This window comes from Rattus norvegicus, chromosome 4 (assembly GCF_036323735.1).
Source record: "Rattus norvegicus strain BN/NHsdMcwi chromosome 4, GRCr8, whole genome shotgun sequence".
NCBI lineage: Eukaryota > Metazoa > Chordata > Mammalia > Rodentia > Muridae > Rattus > Rattus norvegicus.
In genome coordinates, this window is record NC_086022.1 from 122,836,790 (window position 1) to 122,854,922 (window position 18,133).

At 52.5% G+C, this 18,133-nt stretch overlaps 1 protein-coding gene across 3 annotated transcripts in view; it reads left to right on the forward strand.

Annotated features, from left to right (window-relative positions):
- Mgll (monoglyceride lipase) overlaps nt 1-14,651 on the forward strand; it is a 102,005-nt gene extending 87,354 nt beyond the window's left edge. For all 3 annotated transcript variants that reach the window (NM_001398597.1, NM_138502.3, XM_063285679.1), the window contains 3 exons: nt 3,948-4,037; nt 9,499-9,714; nt 11,958-14,651. In NM_001398597.1, the coding sequence (NP_001385526.1) occupies nt 3,948-4,037; nt 9,499-9,714; nt 11,958-12,083 (432 nt within the window). In that variant the 3' untranslated portion in view covers nt 12,084-14,651. The remainder of the gene's footprint in view (nt 1-3,947; nt 4,038-9,498; nt 9,715-11,957) is intronic.
- The last annotated feature ends 3,482 nt before the right edge of the window (nt 14,652-18,133 follow it).

The window sequence follows — 18,133 nt, forward strand, 5'->3', positions numbered from 1 at the left end:
GGGGTCAATGGGGGGTGGGGTTTTCAGGTGAGGCAATAGCCGTTATCCATGTCTGCGACTTGGGCCAGGGAGGTCAGAGCTCCTGCACTGGCCTGGGTATCTGTGGACAGTGGCCTGCCAGGTGTTCAGACATCACCCGCCTTGGTTTCTTTTCCTGTTGCTGTGATAGCATACCCTGACAAGAGCAACCTAAGGAAAAGGGGTTTATTTAGCTCTCAGTTCCAGTTTATAGTCCCCGGTGGTGAAGACAGAACAGCTGGAGCTTGAGGGAGCTGGTTACACTGTATCTGCAGTCAAGCAGCAGAGAATCCAGTGAATGCTGGCTTGCTAGTGTCTATGGTGTTCAGCTCCTTTTCTCCACTTTATTCAGTCCAGGATCGCAGAAAGGGAACAGCCCCGCCCACAGTAGGCGGGTCTTCCCTCCTCAATCATAACAACCAAGACAGTCCCTATCAGACACTCCCAGGGGCCCATGTCATAGGTAATTCTAGACTCTGTCAAACCGGCAGCTAACACTATCACATCACTTCACATATGAACCCTATAAAACTATAAAAATGGTTTTCCTTCTGTGCTTGTTCAGGAATGGGGCATCTGTCCTGAGCATCCGCAGGCTCTTTCCAGGGTTGGCTTGTCCCCAGATCCCCCACAGCCACCAATGTACCGAGACCCTTCTTTTTTTTTTTTCCTGGGTGGCATCCTGTGGGGCAGACCATGACAAAAGGCTGCATCCCCGCAGGCAATGGCCCTCATCCATGTCTGTGAGTGGGCAGCCAGTCCTGTTGCTAGGACACCAGCATCTTCATCTACACAGCCAGCACTGGACATTCATTGTTAGGAGCTGATACTTGCAGTACACTGCCACCCCCTTCCTGAGGGCTAGCACAGTAACTCTAGGGGGCAGGAGTGACTGTGTTTGAGCGTGGCCGCTATGGCATCACCTCCCCCATCAGGGCTAAGGCCCGGTGTGTTCCCACCACACCTCCCACTGGGCTTTGGGCTACTGGGGAGAGAAAGCGGCCCCTAGGACATGGCCTCTATATTGGGAAGGGAGGTTGAGGCCATAGCCTATTGTTCATCTCTGTGAAGGAACAGCCTGTTTTGTAAAGAAACACATCTCAGGGAGTAGTGACCTCTCCCTCAACCCCCAGTTTTCCTTGAAAGCTTCCTTTAGCTTACTAAAAGTTCTTCCTTAGTGGAGGTCGAAGTCTGCTGACTGGCAAGAGGGCAAAGTTGTCTTCACAGTACTTCTCCCCCACGGGCAGATGTCCTGGCACCACAGCCCCTCCTCCACAACCCTCTGCGGTACTGGAACTGGCTCCAGACATCCCAGTCCCTGTTTTCATCCTGAACCCTGGTGTGTCTACTCGAGAGCCTAGGAGGAACGGAGGCCTCAGCACCTCGGGGTATCAGTGCTTTTTGGCTTGGCACGGGCCAGCAGCAGGTTGCCGTGCCTCTGTGCGATGAGCAGTCCTGAATTGGACCGCACTTCTGTGCCAGGGCCATGTGGAATCGGATGACACAGGGCAAGAGATAGATCTGGTGGTGGACCTGTTGTCTTCATCTATTGCAAGGCCAGCGCTGAGGCAGTCCCTGTCCCTCCTTTGATGTCCCCTCCTCACCGATCCTCTCACTGACTCCCCATGGATACAGCTAAGAGCACTAATCTGTACCATAAACAGTCAAGACAGCATCCACAAGTGCTCCCTGTGGTGACCCAGTGGGTGATCAAACTATCAGTTGACCGATCCATTCTGCAGGAAGGCTTTTGCAGTGGCTAGCCAGACAGCTGTTCCTGAGCCTGTGGCCGTGACATTGAGGATGAGCAGAAAGTCAGCTGGATCTGGCAAAAGGGGACAGTGACAGAAACACGCCTGTCCTGTTGCCTGGGGCCTTGGCCTCTGGGATTGTCAGGGATAGAGTGGGCCAACTATCAGCCCTCACATGGATTCAGGGAGCTGGGGCAGATCAGTGGAGTCTCCAGAAGTCAGTTCCATGAAACTTCATGTTACTGAAGATTTCCCCGTAGCATGATCGTGTGGAGATCTCCTCAGTGTTCAAGGAGTCAATGGGCCTGGGCAACCCCAGTGCTGTAGTTTGAATCCAGTGATGGCCACAGGGCTGCAGTCCACAGCTTCCTTGCACTTAACTGGCTGTTTTTACTTCATTCTTAGATTTTTGTAACCTTTGAAAGCGCAAGCTCCCAACTCCAGAACATGGGCTCCCAAGAAGCCCACCCCACCCCACCCCCACACATCTTGGTTTTTACAGATACATCTTCCAAGTGTTTGTCAGCATGCCCAGATCCCAAGCCCTTCCCTCTCTGCGTGTGTGCTGAACTGCTGCGTAAAACCCAGCTCTCCCCCACCCCCACGCACACATACAACTCATCCAACCCAGGTGGCCTCACGGAGTGCAAGCTGTTAGCACCCCCCCGGGGGGGGGGGGTGATCAGATGGAATCCTCTGGGATGGACCGCAGCATTGGAGCCCAGGGCTCTGGCACTCAGACACAGTAGCAGTAGCACAGCAGCTAACACCAGCGAGCTTCATTTGCCTGGATGCCAGGGTGCATCCAGAGTGCAATAGACAAAGATGTTCTCCGAGCTAGTTGTCGTCGACTGTGCCCTCCGGGGACAAGCAAAATGATAATGAGGTGCTCAGAGTACATTCCAACACAATGTCCTTTAGGGGCAAAGCAGGCCCTACTCTGGCTGGTCCTTGGTGGCTGACTATGAGACCAGAGGAGACAGGTTGGCTACAGGATCCCAGGGGAGGCCTGGCTGAGAATGGCAGTGGCTTCTGTGGCCAGAAGGAAGAACTAGAGCTCTCAGATACCAACATGGAGAGAGATGAGCATAGGCAGGGAGGGACACATGACAAAAAGGACAGATGTGTCTTAACCCAGCCCTACTGACCACAGGGAGGCCAAGCTTCCATTGTCCCAGTATCCCAAGGCCCCAATAAAAATGTTTCCCAAGGCTAGAGGAGAAGTAAGCCCTACTCACAGGCTCTATTAAACACCAAGAGGCAGGGCCACCCAGCATACAGCCCATCTAGCACTGAGACCCAGCAGCACCGGGGACCCTGTGCCACGAGCAATTTGCCCACCATCCAGGGACCCATGTTTGTGCCAAAGTGCCCTCCACACTTCCTCAGAACTCACCCCTCGCCGGCTCCCATGGTTCTAATTCCAGCATTTCACAGCTCACTTTTGAAATAGCTTCTTTCGCCCCAAGTGTCTGCACTCACTTGCAGACGTGAAATTAAACAGCCTCTCTCAGAAGGCAGACGTGTGAGATTGGGTCTTCTGCCTTCCTAGGAATATCTGAGATCCACATGGGGGGCTGGGCTGAGACCCAAGTGAGATTCGCATTCAGTAGTCACGGACAGTTTGCCAGGTTTCCCTCCACCGTATTACTAACCTTCCCTGTGGCCTGTTGGGAGGGGGTGGTAGCGCCCCTCCCCCATTGGCGGTTGTGCCAGCAGAGCTGTGTATCCAGGTCCCAGCCCGTGTTCCTCACTCACAGAGCTCTTCCCTCTATCACAGGACTTCTTCCTATTCAGGCTGGTGATGGTTTCTTACCTATGCGGCAGAACTCAACATGCAAGCGATCCTCTCTGATCCAAGCTGCCCTGTTTCCTTGCTCTCTGGCAGCTGATCCAATGATTCTGACTCTGCTGTGCCATCTCGGTGTCTTGGGGAAGGGACGTGGCTTCATCCGTGGCTCTTAAGTAATCCACAGTCACATCTGATTGTGGTTGTATCTGCGCAGAATCCAGGTTGCACCATCAGGAGAACGGCCCTACACCCAGGCCCTGCGTCGAGCAGGATCCCAGAGTCCTGAGTACCAAAGCCTCTGTGCTCAGCTTGGGTGTCGGCTCCTACTCTAACCCTCCCATCATGGATGGCTTGAACTCATGCATCTCATTTTGCCTCTCTGCCAGGTCCTTGCTGCCAAACTGCTCAATTTTGTCCTGCCAAACATATCCTTGGGGCGCATCGACTCCAGCGTGCTGTCTCGGAACAAGTCGGAGGTGAGTATGGATGGACAGGGGGAGTTTGGGGACGGTAAGCAGGTGAAGGCTGGACCCATGAGATCTTAGCTCTCTCTTCCTGAACTCTGTTCTGCCCTTTCTGAGTGGTCAGGTGATGGGGACACAGGGCAGTGGAAAGTTTTGTCCTTGCCTTAAGGGTTAGGGGAAGGTCAGAAGTCTGAGCTCCACTCCAACCATGAACTTGATGGAGGTCATGCTGTGTGGTTAGTCAAGTCTCTCTCGGTTGCATGGGACAGAAACCCGAGTCAAGAGGTTCCGAAGGATAGCTCAGCAATTGCAAGAGCTTCCTGCTCTTGTAGAAGACCCCAGTTAGGCTCCTAGGACTCCACATCGGTGGCTCACAACTACCTATAATTCCAACTCTGAGGGATCTAACACCCTCTTTTAGCCTCCACACGTGCGCGCGCGCGCGCACACACACACACACACACACACACACACACACACACACACACACACACGATGTACACATAAGAATAAAAAAATAAAGGGATTTAAGCACAAGAAGGCATTTATTAGTAACAGGAACCAAAGGCTTCAGGCACAGTTGGATCACGAATCAAAATCTCTGTAAGAACCTGCTCTCTCTCTCTCTCTCTCTCTCTCTCTCTCTCTCTGACCAGTATCTCTGCTTGGCTGTCCCTGAGCACAGGCACAGAAGCCTGGATCCTCATTACCCGAGAAGCCAGGAACTGCATTGCCCCTTGAGCTGGGCAATGTAAAGGCAGTGGCACTCCCTTAGCTGTCCCAGGCTGACCTTGATTGTCAGGTGTGAAAAGCCTGGAGGATCTGTCCAAAAAAGTGGGTAGGGCTTAGACTGGGCCGAGAAAAGGGAAGGCAGGTCCCTGGATTATCGTGTCAGGAAAGACAGACCCTGTTACAGATATGCAAATGATCCCCACGGTGAGAACACCTGCCTAAGGCCTAAGGTTCCCGCTGCTTGGCTAGCCTCACTGGTGGGTGAGCCTGCAACTCCGAGAAGGTTGAAGGAGCAACCCCGGACATGTGGAAGATACCAGAATTACCCTGACAATTAAGCAAATTGGTTTGCTACTCTTCTGCCTCAGTTTCCTTTCCTGCTTTGGAAGCCTGAAAACAGTGAATCACAGGCTCCCAAAGACCCCGTTCATCTGCCCCTAGGTGGGACTCTTGGCAACCCAGTGGTCTAACCTGCTTTCCGGCAGTCAGGACCCTGGTCTCAGGGTCAGGTTCCACCCAAGAGCACGTGTGGGCCTGTGGGCCAGCCGTGTAAGAGACAGGGAGGAAGCTGAGGAGTAGCTGGATTTGGAGAGCTCATCTGCTTGCAGGAAGCCCTAGTCCTATCCCAGCTCAAGGGGGAAAAACATCAAGTTGGGGGTGGGTGGGGGTGGGAGGAAATAAATGGGAGGCGGACAGATCTCCTGGAAGCCTGAGGGCCTCAGACCCAGGGAGCTGTCCATCGTCCCTAAAACTTTTAGTATGGCTTTATTCTGAAACCAGTAGTTTCAAGCTCTTGGTCTGGAACCAAATTTGACTGTTGAGGGGCTGGGGGCTGGGATGGGGGAGGGAGGCTGTTATGTGGCTCTTAGTCTTTCTGAAAGGTTGGACAAAGACTCAGAAAGGCCAAAGCCAGCCAGTAGAAGTCGGGTTTGGGTCTAGGTAAGGTCCACCTCACTGACCCAGTGTGGACACTGAGGCTCAGAGAGAGTTGGTGTCGCAGAGCACGTCCGGAGCAGAGCAGGAAGATGAGTTCATTTGCTCAGCAAGCCTGTGCCTAGATCAGTGACTCTTTCCAGCTTCTACATAAATCTCAAAACTTGTTCCATTTGCTCTGCTGGGCCATACAGCCCACACCTTTGTTCTGTGGTACTGACTGCTCTATGAAAGGAGTTCCATGGGAGACAGGGACTCCTTGACCTGCATCTCAAATACTGGGTCCAGCCTGGGTGGATGCTGGCTGGCTGGTGAGCCCAATCAAAGAGAGGGGCAAAGAGGAACTTGCCTTCTAAATCTGCACCAAACGGCCAGGTTGTCCTCCTTCCTACACAAAAGGCAAAGAGAAGGGAAGGAGAATGCAGTTATTCCAGCCCCTCTCTTAAAAAAAAAAAAAAACAGCAAATCACTTCTGAGGTATTCTGGAGAATGGAGGGACAGCTAAAGGACAGCTTATAGCCCCCACAGCACCCATCTGCCACCTGTGTCCTTTGGGCCACCTGGACTTAAGATGTCTCCCTGCAAGGGACATAGGACTGGAGGTGCTGGGCAGCACAGGGATCTCAGCCTCCAGGTGGGTGCTAGAGCCATCCCAGTCCTCAGTAGAGGCTCTGCCTCCCTGCTGCCTTCGAACCTGTTCTGAACATTAAAAATAGCCACTCCACCCACCCCAGGGAGATGGCGAGGAGAGGTGCCACCCAGCCCGCGCAGCGGGAGTCTCCAAGCTCATCTTTAGATGACACATTTCCCATGGAGCCTGATGGCTAGAAAAAAATAGCCTTAAAAGGACAATGGAGGACTGAAGTGAAGGACTTTGCAGCCAGGTCCCAGGGGACAGCACAGTGGGAAGGCCAGAAGGAAGGTGGGATCTGGGGAATCAGGTGGCTCCCTCTTTAAATGACAACAGATACTTGCTTGGGTTTGCTGTGGTACAGACCTCCAGTCCACCTACCGCCTGCCAACTTTACAATGGCCGCCCCTGAATCTTGTTATCCGAGGAGCTTCCTGAAGCTTTTTTCTTTTCTTTTCTTTTTTTTTTTTTTTTTTTTTTTTTTTTTTTTTTGGAGCTGGGGACCGAAACCCAGGGCCTTGCGCTTGCTAGGCAAGCACTATACCACTGAGCTAAATCCCCAACCCCGCTATATTCTTATTTCCACACCTTCTGGGACACCATAGCTCCTTCTGTCTCCTTGTAACCTTGAGTCAGTTCTTGTTTGAACTTCTGGAAGCTTGGGTTAAAAGAAAGCAAACCACTCACGTAATAGTACAGTTAGTAAAGTCAGAATTTGAGCCTAGGTTCATCTTTGGGCCAAAGGCACCTGACAGTTAACACATTAGGAACAAAAATGTAGCTGTCAACGCACACAGAAGTTGGGGGCGGGAAGGGCATTTCACGTGCCTGTCACCCTAATTCTCACAGGAGGAAGGGAAGATAAGTAGCCAGGTGTGACCTTATATAGTTGCAATCACTTCTTCCCATGCTCAACCCTATCCTTAGCCCTGACAACCAGAAATATTTCCAAAATGCTAGCCATGCTGACTCAGTGCAGCTCTTTCTAGATCTGCCTGCAGCCCTGACTTCCACAAAAAGAGAGAAAAGCCCACAGTGAGCAGACCAAAGGATTCAGGGCCTCCCTCAGTGTCCCACGGGGCACACGTCTCCTGGTCCCTCTCTGACTTCATTTCCTCTGTACCTCCTACCTCCTGTCCTAGCTACAGTTCTATCTGTGATCTGCCTTTCCTTGACACTGACACTGGGGCTCCTTCCCCAGAAAGTATCCTTGTGTAAACACAGTCTGCATGACCAGGAAACAGAAAGGAAGCCAAGAGCAGGAAGTGGCTGGGCCCACGAAGCAATTAACCCCTGGAGTGGACGCCTCCTCCTGGACCTAGCATATTGGGACATTTTAGTGGAGCAGGATGAAGCCTCTGGAAGGATATGAATAGCAGACTTAGTACAGCAGGTGGGCTGAAGCCCAGAAGGCTATCATCCCCAGAGCCTGGAGGAGACTAGCACAGATGCAGTGTGAACAGATCCATTGGCAGCAGTATGGTGGGCAGAAGCTGGTTTCCTCCTCTGCCCCATGCCTTCCCAGAGTCATTGCTGAGCGCTTGTAGGGGCCCTGGGCAAGGAGCCTTGCTTCAGTTCCTCACATTCCGTGACCTAAAGCTCATGGCCAGCTCCTTTGCCAGCTTCTTATTGGCCAGGGTTAAGTCACATGACCACACCTAGTTGCGAGAGAAGCTGAAATGGGTACCCTTTATCTGGAAGGTTCCATACCCTGCCTAATACTAAGGGCTCTATGAGGAGAAGAGGAGTTGTGGTACTAATGCAACTGGGCCACTAGACTTCTCGGTGTCTCAGTTTCTCTACTGTATCATATGGGTAGTAGGAGCCTTGCTTCCTCGTGGGGCACTGCACCCAGTAGCAGGAGTGCAGATGGCGGCTGTTGTTCTGCTATACAGTGGGGTCCTGAATGGTATCTCTGTCACCAGGTTATGCACACGGTGTGTTTCTGATGGGTGTCACTGTTGCTGTCCCTCTTACTATTGCTATCGAGACTTGACTAACCCCAAGCCTAGGGCTCTTCCAATGGTCCCTTAACTCTCCTCCAAGTAGGGCTTCCTGGAGACCCTGAAAAAAACAAAAACCTATGGTGGTCTGGGTTCACGGCCAGCTCTTCCCACACTGCCCGTACGCTGCTCCGTCAGACGCAAGTCCTCTCTTAGCCTGCCAAACAGATGGCCTGGCTCTGTAGGGCTCTCGCCAGCTAGGCTGCAAGAAGTGTCTGTCCCCATGCAGCTGATCACACAAGGCCAGCTTGACGGGGCTCAGTCCCTGCCCGGCATGGGGAGGAATCCAGGATGTCAGGGTGAATGCAGGGCAGCCTGTCCCTCTGGCCAGGCCTGTGAGGAATGGGGTGGCAGAAGTGAGTGGACGTAGGTCCCAGCTCAGAGACCTCTGCTGTATCAGGCCCAGGAGCCCTCCCTTGGTCCCCCTCACCTTGGTTCCACCATCTGGTTGTCCCAAACCTGCTCCAAGTCTATCTGCAAAGAGAAAAGTAAGCCAAGGGTACCACGGCTTCCCACCTCTTAGGAGCCTAAGAGACTTGTAGAGGAGGAAGTCATCCTGCTCTGGCCCATGCTGTCCAGGCTTCTCTCTGTATGTCCATCCATCACTCTGTCACCCCACATAGACAGATGGAGCTGGGGATGGGAGGAGGAAGAGAAGGAAACGGGGTGTAACATCTCAGCACCCTCAGAGCTGCTCTGGAACCAAATAACCCGAGGTGGGTAACATGGAGTTCCTATATCTTGTTTTAGTTAGAATTTTTGAAGCAAGGTCAAAATGACCTTGAACTCGAGCTTCTCTGCTTTCACCTCCCACAGGTTATACGCATGTGCCACCACACGTGGCTCTTTTGCTACTCATATTTGTAAAATCCAGCTCAGTATTAGACACTTCCTACAGGCCTTTATGTAGACAGCCAGCCCTCCACATCCTTGGGCTCCACGTGGGAGAATCGAAGCAGCCATTTCTTAGCTGGTCTGCAATGCCCAGCATTCCTATTGCGCTGACCTGGCCTTAGGTCTGACTAGCATCTAGGGACGACTGAAGCACAGGGAAGGGTGTGGGGCTTCTATTCTATCAAGCTACATCAGGTACCTGAGCACCTCCACAACCGATACACAGGCAGAAGACCCCCCTCTTAGGAGCCCACAAGCTGACAGAATCTCCTCCTCTCAGGTTGACCTGTACAACTCCGACCCACTCATCTGCCACGCAGGGGTGAAGGTATGCTTTGGCATCCAGCTGCTGAACGCTGTCTCGAGGGTGGAGCGAGCAATGCCCAGGCTGACACTGCCGTTCCTGCTGCTGCAGGGTTCTGCTGACCGGCTTTGCGACAGCAAAGGTGCCTACCTGCTCATGGAATCATCCCCGAGTCAGGACAAAACACTCAAGGTGAGGGACAGGAAGCCAGGCAGTTTAGGACGGGACGGGACGGGACGGGACGGGGCGGGGCGGGGCGGGGCGGAGGAGGGGGCGGGGTCAGACCAGCCTGGCTGGGAAGGGTTGTTGAGGGATCAGAGGCAAATGAACTTCGTGACAGCATGTGGTTCCCCAGTTCATTGCTTCACCAGAGTGAACCTCAACAAAGGAGGAGAATAATCTGATGATGTGGACAAGAAAAACAAGCCCATAGCGCAGGTTCTGGGGTACTTGGATGAGTCTGGTCTGCAGGGGCAACTGCTGGGGTGGGCCCTGTGGTTATCACCCCCTGAAGACAGGCTACAATTGGATGGTGTGACGTGTTTGATACAAGGAACAGTCAGAATATCACCCAGCGGCTTTCCGGACAGCTGCTGTTTGGGTCCAGATAGATGTGTATGTCATTTGTCCCACTGAACACCCCAATTGAGGAAGTGAGGCCCTGCTGGGCACCAGTCAGACAATATGTAACCCCCAAAATGGAGCATACCTATCTACTTGCCCACATTGCTAGACTTCTAACCTGGACAAGTGTGTGGGTGCCACATGACCTGGTGTATAACCTCACTGTGTTATAAAGACAGCTAGGTGACTCTTCAAAAGTGGTAGAGTGAGAATTTGAACTGAGGACCTTGGACTTAAGCCCGCAGTTTCTCCAAACCCCGCACCACCCTGGCAGAGACTCTGAAAACTGTCAAGGGTTCGTCTAGGGTGCTGCTCAGGGGTGGAGCTCTGCCCCATTCAGCAGTTACCCATCACTTCTGCAACTCCTGTTTATTTGGGTGTTCAGAGGACAGGCTGACAAAGGCTCTCCCTCACCTGCAGCCCGCACCCCAGTGGGTAAGCAAAGGGAAAATGGATGCTCAGAATGTTTGTGGATAGGGCTTGGACAGGGGCTGTAGGACAGAAGGATTCGAGGACACTTCCCTCCTATGAACGGACAGGCAAGAACTGTTAGGAAGACTAGCCATGGTAGAACATTCCGGACCAAGGGAAGGGTAAGTTGGGGGCCTTTGGTCTTGGCACAGGGAGCAGAGGTAAGAAGAAGACTGGCACAGGGGAGGGACCCACGAGAAACACTGCTCAGAGGAAACGAGCATGTTTCCTTCAGATGGGAGGCACCTGTGCCCATCTAAGGAGTAAATACCCACACCACGCAGAAGCTTCTGGAGGATGAGAAATGTGTTGAAAAGCAAACTGGGCCAGGCTCATAGAGCCCATGGTCTTAATGGGCCTGTGTGAACTAAAGCCCTGAACCTACACTGTAAACAGTCAGATGACGGTTCCCAAAGCTGGGAGGAGGGACAGACAGGAGGACAGACAGGCTGGGCGCAGATGCAGTTAGGATGTTCGGAACCTGGTTGAATATTTCAAAATGAAAGAGACATGTTGAGGAGTAAGTAGCCAGGGGCAGTGGACCTGTTGATTGCTCTAAACAGAGTTGAAGGCTACACCCAGGCTTTGGGCCTGTAAAAGCAAGGGGACAGCAGTGCCCCTCTGAGATGGGTGTCTCCAGCAGACATCGGAGAGAACTCCTAAGGCAATTGGCAACTGGGTAGGTCTGAGTTCTGTAGGAAGGCTGAATGCAGGGGCATTCTGGTCAGCCGCATAGTAGACGGTGGTTACAAGGCTGCTGGGGGCTAAAGGAGCCACCTGCAAGGGAGGGGTCTGACCAGGACAGGACAGAGCCACCGTGTGTTTGAGGGCCACTGGTCTGCCTCTGGACACTGACACCCAAGAGTCATCCAGAGACAACCAACCATCTAGTGTCTCTGGGTGTGGCAAGTGAGATCCTTGCTATGGGCGAGCTGGGGTGGAGGGTGGGGGACTGAGGGGAGTGTGTTGGAAGGTAGGGATGTGAAGATGGACCATGGAGCTTCTTGGCAGGAAGGGTCTGGGGAATCTAAGCTGCACCAGCTGGAGAGCCCTGGGAACATTGGGGAATATTCAACTGTTACAAAATTGTAATTCATGACTAGAAGGTGCTGACTGGAGCACAGCAGAGATACATGCCTGCCTTCTCAGCTGCCAGGGAGCCTGAGGCAGGAGGATGGCTTAGAGCAGCCTAAACAACATGGCGACATCCCATCTAAAAACGAAGTAGGGGGAACATTGGGGACACCTGCCTAGTGAGCTTGTATGGCATCATGCACTCCTGTCCCCTGCCTGTCCTACACACTGGTTCTAACCTCCTGACTTGTCTCTCCTGATTGCAGATGTATGAAGGTGCCTACCATGTTCTCCACAAGGAGCTTCCGGAAGTGACCAACTCTGTCCTCCATGAAATAAATACGTGGGTGTCTCACAGGATAGCAGTGGCAGGAGCTAGGTGTCTACCCTGAATGTGCTGTCTAGGGAACCAGCTCGTGGTCTAGGGGAGTCAGGAAGAGGAAGGGCAGTGCTGACTGGCTCAAAAAAAAATCACAAATTGGAAGAAACCCTAGTACCCTAGTGCAATTTACTTTGGGGGAAAAAGGATAATTTGTTGTATAGATGGCTACTGGCCACTGATCACCTTAATTGGTAGGCACTTTATGAAAGAGGGAGTATATTTTCCACACAAAGACTGTGGGGAAATATCTCTTGAATTTAAAAAAAAAAAAAGCAGCATCTGCCCACCTCTCCCAGCTCCTATGGGGTTCAGGGACTCTCTGGCAGTCCCGTATCCCAGCCTGCAATAATCAGAGGTCTCTTTCCTCCTGTCCCAAGTCCTCTCTGACTGGCTGTCCGCTGGCATGTGACGAGCTATCCCCAGAGCTAGCTCCTTAGCAGGCTCCTGTGCCCCTCCAGGGCACTTCCTCAAAATGGGCAACCACCCTATGACCTGGTCAGTGACTTTTCAGATGGAAACCAGGCTGGGGGAAGGGAAGGTGGCCCTGAATAGCTCTTCTTCCCCACGCAACTTCCCCCTCCCACCCTGCTGGTTACCCACAGCATGTTGTATGTATTTAGAGAGGCACCTTTTCTCAGGTCACTGAGTTCTCCATGCTGAGGAAGGTGGCTTTGAAGATAATCGTTTAATATATATGGTATATTCTAAATTAAAGATTATATGGGTGGGTGGGTGAAACCTGAGCAGCTTTGGAAGAACTGGTGCCCACACACAGGGCCAGTCTGCCAAGGACCCAGGCCCCAATTGAGGACTAGCTGGCTCTCCTTGCAGAAAAGACACAGGGTGGAGGACTGTGGCCCTGGGCAGTCCCTCTGTCCAGAGCCACTAGGAGTTGCTTTGCCAGTAGCACAGCTACCTCTGGTGGCAGGAGACTCCCATGGAGCCATGGTGCTGGCTGCCTGCCCAGGGCAGCATCGAGCACTCAATGTCGACCCCGCAGACAAGGACCACGGCTGTCTGCACCCCATTCCAGACTGCAGCAGGACGGCCCAGCCAGGCCTCATAGAGGCTACCCTGAAGCAGTGAAGTCTGAGCCCCTGTCCTCTCAGGTGCCCGCCCAAAGGCCTACGCCAGGCCTCACTTAGCGCCAGCAATAACTGGGGCTCACTGCTCCCTTGGAGCACTTTCATCTTTACAGAGGGCCTTGCTGTTACCTCAGGATCATGTCACTGCACATAGAACCCTGGGGAGGGGCTCTGCTGCCAAGGAGAACTGCCTGGCTGCTGGAAGGGGGGGGGGGCTCCAGGAAGGTGGGATCCAGGTATCCCGGAGTTGGTGGAATTTATTCTAGATCTTGGGAGGGCCCTCTGCCCCCTCTGGTGGCCCTGACCATGCATAGCAGTCAGAGGCTGGCCACTTACTATAGGTCATAAGGTCACTGTGCCCCTCAGCAGGGCCCAAGCACTGCATGTAGGGAAGGAAGGGTCCAGGAGCTGTCCAGAGCGCCATTTAGCTCTCCTTCTGTTTAGGAAATAAAGACAGAGTGTGCAAAGAGAGGCAGTCAGCACTCCCTCCTGCTCAGGGAACCCTGGACAGCTGTGGACAGGCATGGGGTATTACTACTCTTCATTAAGTTTAAAAAAAAAAAAAAAAGGGAGCCCATTCCAGACTACTGTGCTCAGATCTGTGACTCCTACCAGGAGCCACTCAAGGCTTATCCCAAAAGCACATGCTGACAATGCCACTTTTCCAAACCAAATGCCAGCACCCGGGTTGGCGGTTTTCATGCATGACGTCATTTAGAGATGCATTTGTATCTGGCTAAAGAATCAGTAACACTAAAACACAGGAGTGGGGTTATCTGAGATTGAGACTGTCTTGTGAAACCTGTAAGAGTCATGTCCCTGCATGACAAAGTCAGGACCAGCACAGGGCTAGTAGAGGGCTAGTCCAGCCTTGTACAGGCTCCGCCCTTGGCACCGGTGGACGCCTGACAAGCTTCACGGTCACCCCCATCACCAAGATGCAGAGGAACTGGAGTGTGGAAAAATGCTGGGATACACAGGCCTGGCCTGAAGAAGGTGGAGGCCAGCAAGGGACCACCGATGTCCTCCCCGAGTGAAGGAGGGGAGGAACCAGAACCGAGTACCTGAAAGAACAGAGCACCTTCTGCAACAACCATGGACTTAGTGCCTGATGAGCTTTTGAGGAAAAGGTGCCACCTGCAGGCAGTGGAGCGTCTCAACCACTAAGTCCCAGTTCCTTAGAGATAGGGGGACAGCCTCCCTCCACCAAGGCCCCCTCAGCTTCTGGGTATCCTGTGGACCACCATGAGAGCAGTGGAGGTGCTCTGCTCACATCCTGCCTCTGGGCCACCTCACACTTCCCTTTCTCTCCTGATTGCTAATGTAACTTTCTATGGATCACAGTGGCTCACTGGTTTGTCACTGTCACCGCGCGCCCAGTCACTCCCCATGTGTACTCCTAGTGGGGAACCTGTATCAGCTTAGAATTACTAAAGAAACCGATGTGCACTACAGCTCACCATAATAAACCACGTGCTTTTGGAGAGCCCCCATGTGTGCCTGGCCTCTCGTCCTGTATGTCAACCCCCCCTTGCTAAGAGAACTTCAAGTCTGTGCTTGAAGCAGTGAAGTCACCTGGGAAGGACTCAGCAGCCCTTCCAGAGTCAACTGCCAATTGGACACGTGGATTTGCTCTTCTCCCATGCATTCTTGGGGATGTCATGCTAGAGCACAGTCCCCCGAAATGCTCAGGCAGCCTTAACAGCTTGCTGTTATGTGGGGTGCCGGCATGACCACATTTACTCAAGGGACCACAGTCCCTTGACTGTGGGTGATCCACAGCGTCTGTTGCTGGCGTCCTGGGCACCTCCCCTTGCTCCCCACAATCTCTTGCCCTAACAGCTCTGCTTTCTGAGTGTCTCCAGAATCAGACTGGCCCACTTTTACTATGACCAAATGCCAGCACCTGGGCTGGTGGCCTTCATTCATGACTTCATTTAGAGATGCATATGTATCTGGTTAAAGAATCACTAACACCAAAAGGGGGAAAGTGGTCTTCTGGAGCAGGGACAGGGACACAAATGCATCATGTGCCTGTCTGACAAAATTAGCTAGGGAACCCCAGCTCCCTCAGGGGTCCCTGCCCAGTCAGAAGTGAAGTCTCTCCTATGCAAAGGTCTCTTGGGGGCCCCCCTGCTTACTAAAGGCCAAAGTCCCTACTGTGGGTGGTTTCCAAACTGCAACCTTGATCCCTGACAGCCTCCCCTGTCCCCTGTTCCTGCTTTCTCACTGCCCATTGCCATTGGATATGATAGACTGACCATTTGTTCTCTGGGCAGCCCACTGTCCCTTAGTGGGTCACAGGGTGAGAAGGGCATGTCCAGAGGACCCCCAGGAATACTATGTCATGGGGTTACAGAGGGAAAAAGTGATCGAACAGGAGGAGGGGCAGAGGGAAAAGTGATACACAAATGAATGCTGGGAGTGAGGATGTGTGAGAACAGATGGCAGGAGGATGGGATGGGATGAGCAAGGTGAACAAGGGAGAGAGGACGGAAAGAGGGAGTGTCCAGGGCACAGGGCCCAGGAAAGAGGGGATAAGAGATCATTTATTCCAGAGCTAAATATGAACGCCCATGGCCTGGGAACAGGAATTCAATAACCTGTAATGGTTTGATAAGGAATGTCCCGCAGTCTCTGGTCCTTGACTGGAGGCGCTGTTTGGGGAAGTTAAGACGTGGGGTCTGGCTGGAGGAAGTACGTCAGTATGGATGGACTCAGGCCCCGGTCAGGGTGCTTTATCACAGCAAGAAGTAATTGATAAGAAAAGTTAGTGAATTGGGGAAGTCTGCTGGAGACCTCAGATGCTATCTGTTGACACACTTAGTCTTTTCGGTTGGTGGAAGTCACCATCCAGCGAGGTTAACATTTCAAAGGCTTTTGCCTCTTAATCACTCTGATGTTACAGAGGTAGGCAGGGAATGGCTATTAAAGAGGCTGAAGATAGCCCGTGATAAATTGTAATTAGGCTCTTGCCCCATAATATCTCAGCTTCTCTACAACCTTTGAAGTTCCAGCCAGCCTTACAGAAGGTTCAGGGGGAGGTATATCTTCTTCTCCAGAACCTATGTTTCACAGGAGTGAGGGAAAGACCAGGCACATGGTCTTTGGGCAGGCCCCTTTCAAAGAACAGAAGAGAAATTAGGAATTGCAGTCAGTACTTCTTTACATTAGGACCACCTTGCCTGTGGCATGGCCACAGCTGGGGACACTGGGGAATGAACCCCAGTGGGCTATAAGAGGAACTGAGACGTGGGACACGGCGGACTGTTGCCAGATAACCTGCAGCATGCAGACCTACAGAGCAGACAGGACAGCAAAGGGAGAACAAAGGACAGAGCAGTGTGGCAGGCACCTGCTGGCAGTGTCTGACCGATGGGAAGAAGCTGCTCAAGATGTGACAGCAATCTCAGGGTCCAGGAGAAAAGAAAACACAGCCCCTGATCACCGGAGGGAAGGAGACTGCCAGTCAACCTATGATGCTCACTGCCCATCTTCTAGAGTTTTACTTCCCAGGGAGGCAGGGTTCACGTGATAAATGACTGGTGAAGCCTCATCAGGGCCCCATGGATGGTGGGCTCCTGTGGCTGGTTAGAAACCCCAGAATGCAGTGATTTGCTACAACTACAGCTACAGCAGAGCCACACGCCCTCCTGCCCCCACAGCAAGGCCTCATGGAAAGCTACTGAGGCCTGAGGACCTTCACCCTTGTCTCCCAGACCTGGACAGATGTCCCCTCAAGAACCCAAAAAAGACCAGAGGTATATCCACAAACCCTGCAGAGAGGGCGCAACCCACATGGCCAGTAAACTTGGTTCAGAGGCCCACCTATGCCTGACTAGAGAAAGCCACCTCCCCCAAATGCATAAGACCTTAAAACTGTTCAGTGTGGGGTTGGGGATTTAGCTCAGCAGTAAGAGCACTTGCCTAGTGAGCGCAAGGCCCTGGGTTCGGTCCCCAGCTCCAAAAAAAAAGAAAAAAAACTGTTCAGTGCATAACCAAAGAGCTAGTGTACAGCTCAGGAGGGGAGTGCAGGCCCTGGGTCCCAACACACAAGTAAAATATAGAATACAAACTGTCAAGTAAAAGGCGTTTTCTTCATTCTAAAAGCCCCAAATAGAAGCTATACTGATCCGGCCCCTCACATCTTCCAAAAGCTTCTTAGAAGCTGCTTTTGCTAAAAGGCTCCAACTCATTTTGTCCCCAAAGTTAACTGTCGGGTGACAGCCTTGCACCTCTGCCTTCATTTGTGACTGTGCTACTTTGTGGCAGCAGCAGCTCACCTCTCTAACCAGGCTTAGCTAATCACATCTCACTGCAAATTCTGAGGCGCAGACAGTTGCTGCCCTAAAACTACATTGGCTTTTGAATCCAGGAACTGTAGACCCCAAAAGGACAGAATGCCCCACACCCACCTAGGCTAGGCCAACCCTCCCTCATGACAAGATAGCCTCCCACGACACCCAATCCCTCGGATGAAGGCAGTTGGCCTTGAGGGAAGGGTCGCACTCTAGAGCAAGGGTATTTGTCCCATAGGACCAGGTTGGTTCCCTCAAAAGACACCATGGCTAGCAGGATCAAAGCTGAGACCATAGGGGTTGGGGATTTAGCTCAGTGGTAGAGCTCTTGCCTAGCAAGCGCAAGGCCCTGGGTTCGGTCCCCAGCTCCAAAAAAAAAAAAAAAAAAAAAAAAAAAAACCTGAGACCATCCTTTGACCAGGGCTACTAACAGTGCACCATGGCCTCCATGGCCACTGCTGCTCAGCAGGCTAGATGGCAAATAGATTTCAGGAACCTGGTCACCCTCCTTAGTACTCAGATGTGTGCCCCCTGGTGGCTGCCAAGAAGCTGTGTTTATTGGCTCAAATGGAATTCTTCACACAAATAAAGGACAGCCAGAGTATGGCTGAGTATGGCTGCCATTGGTGCAAATGTCCCTGCTGGGCCTGTAAGCAGGAATGCATGCTGTGCTGTTG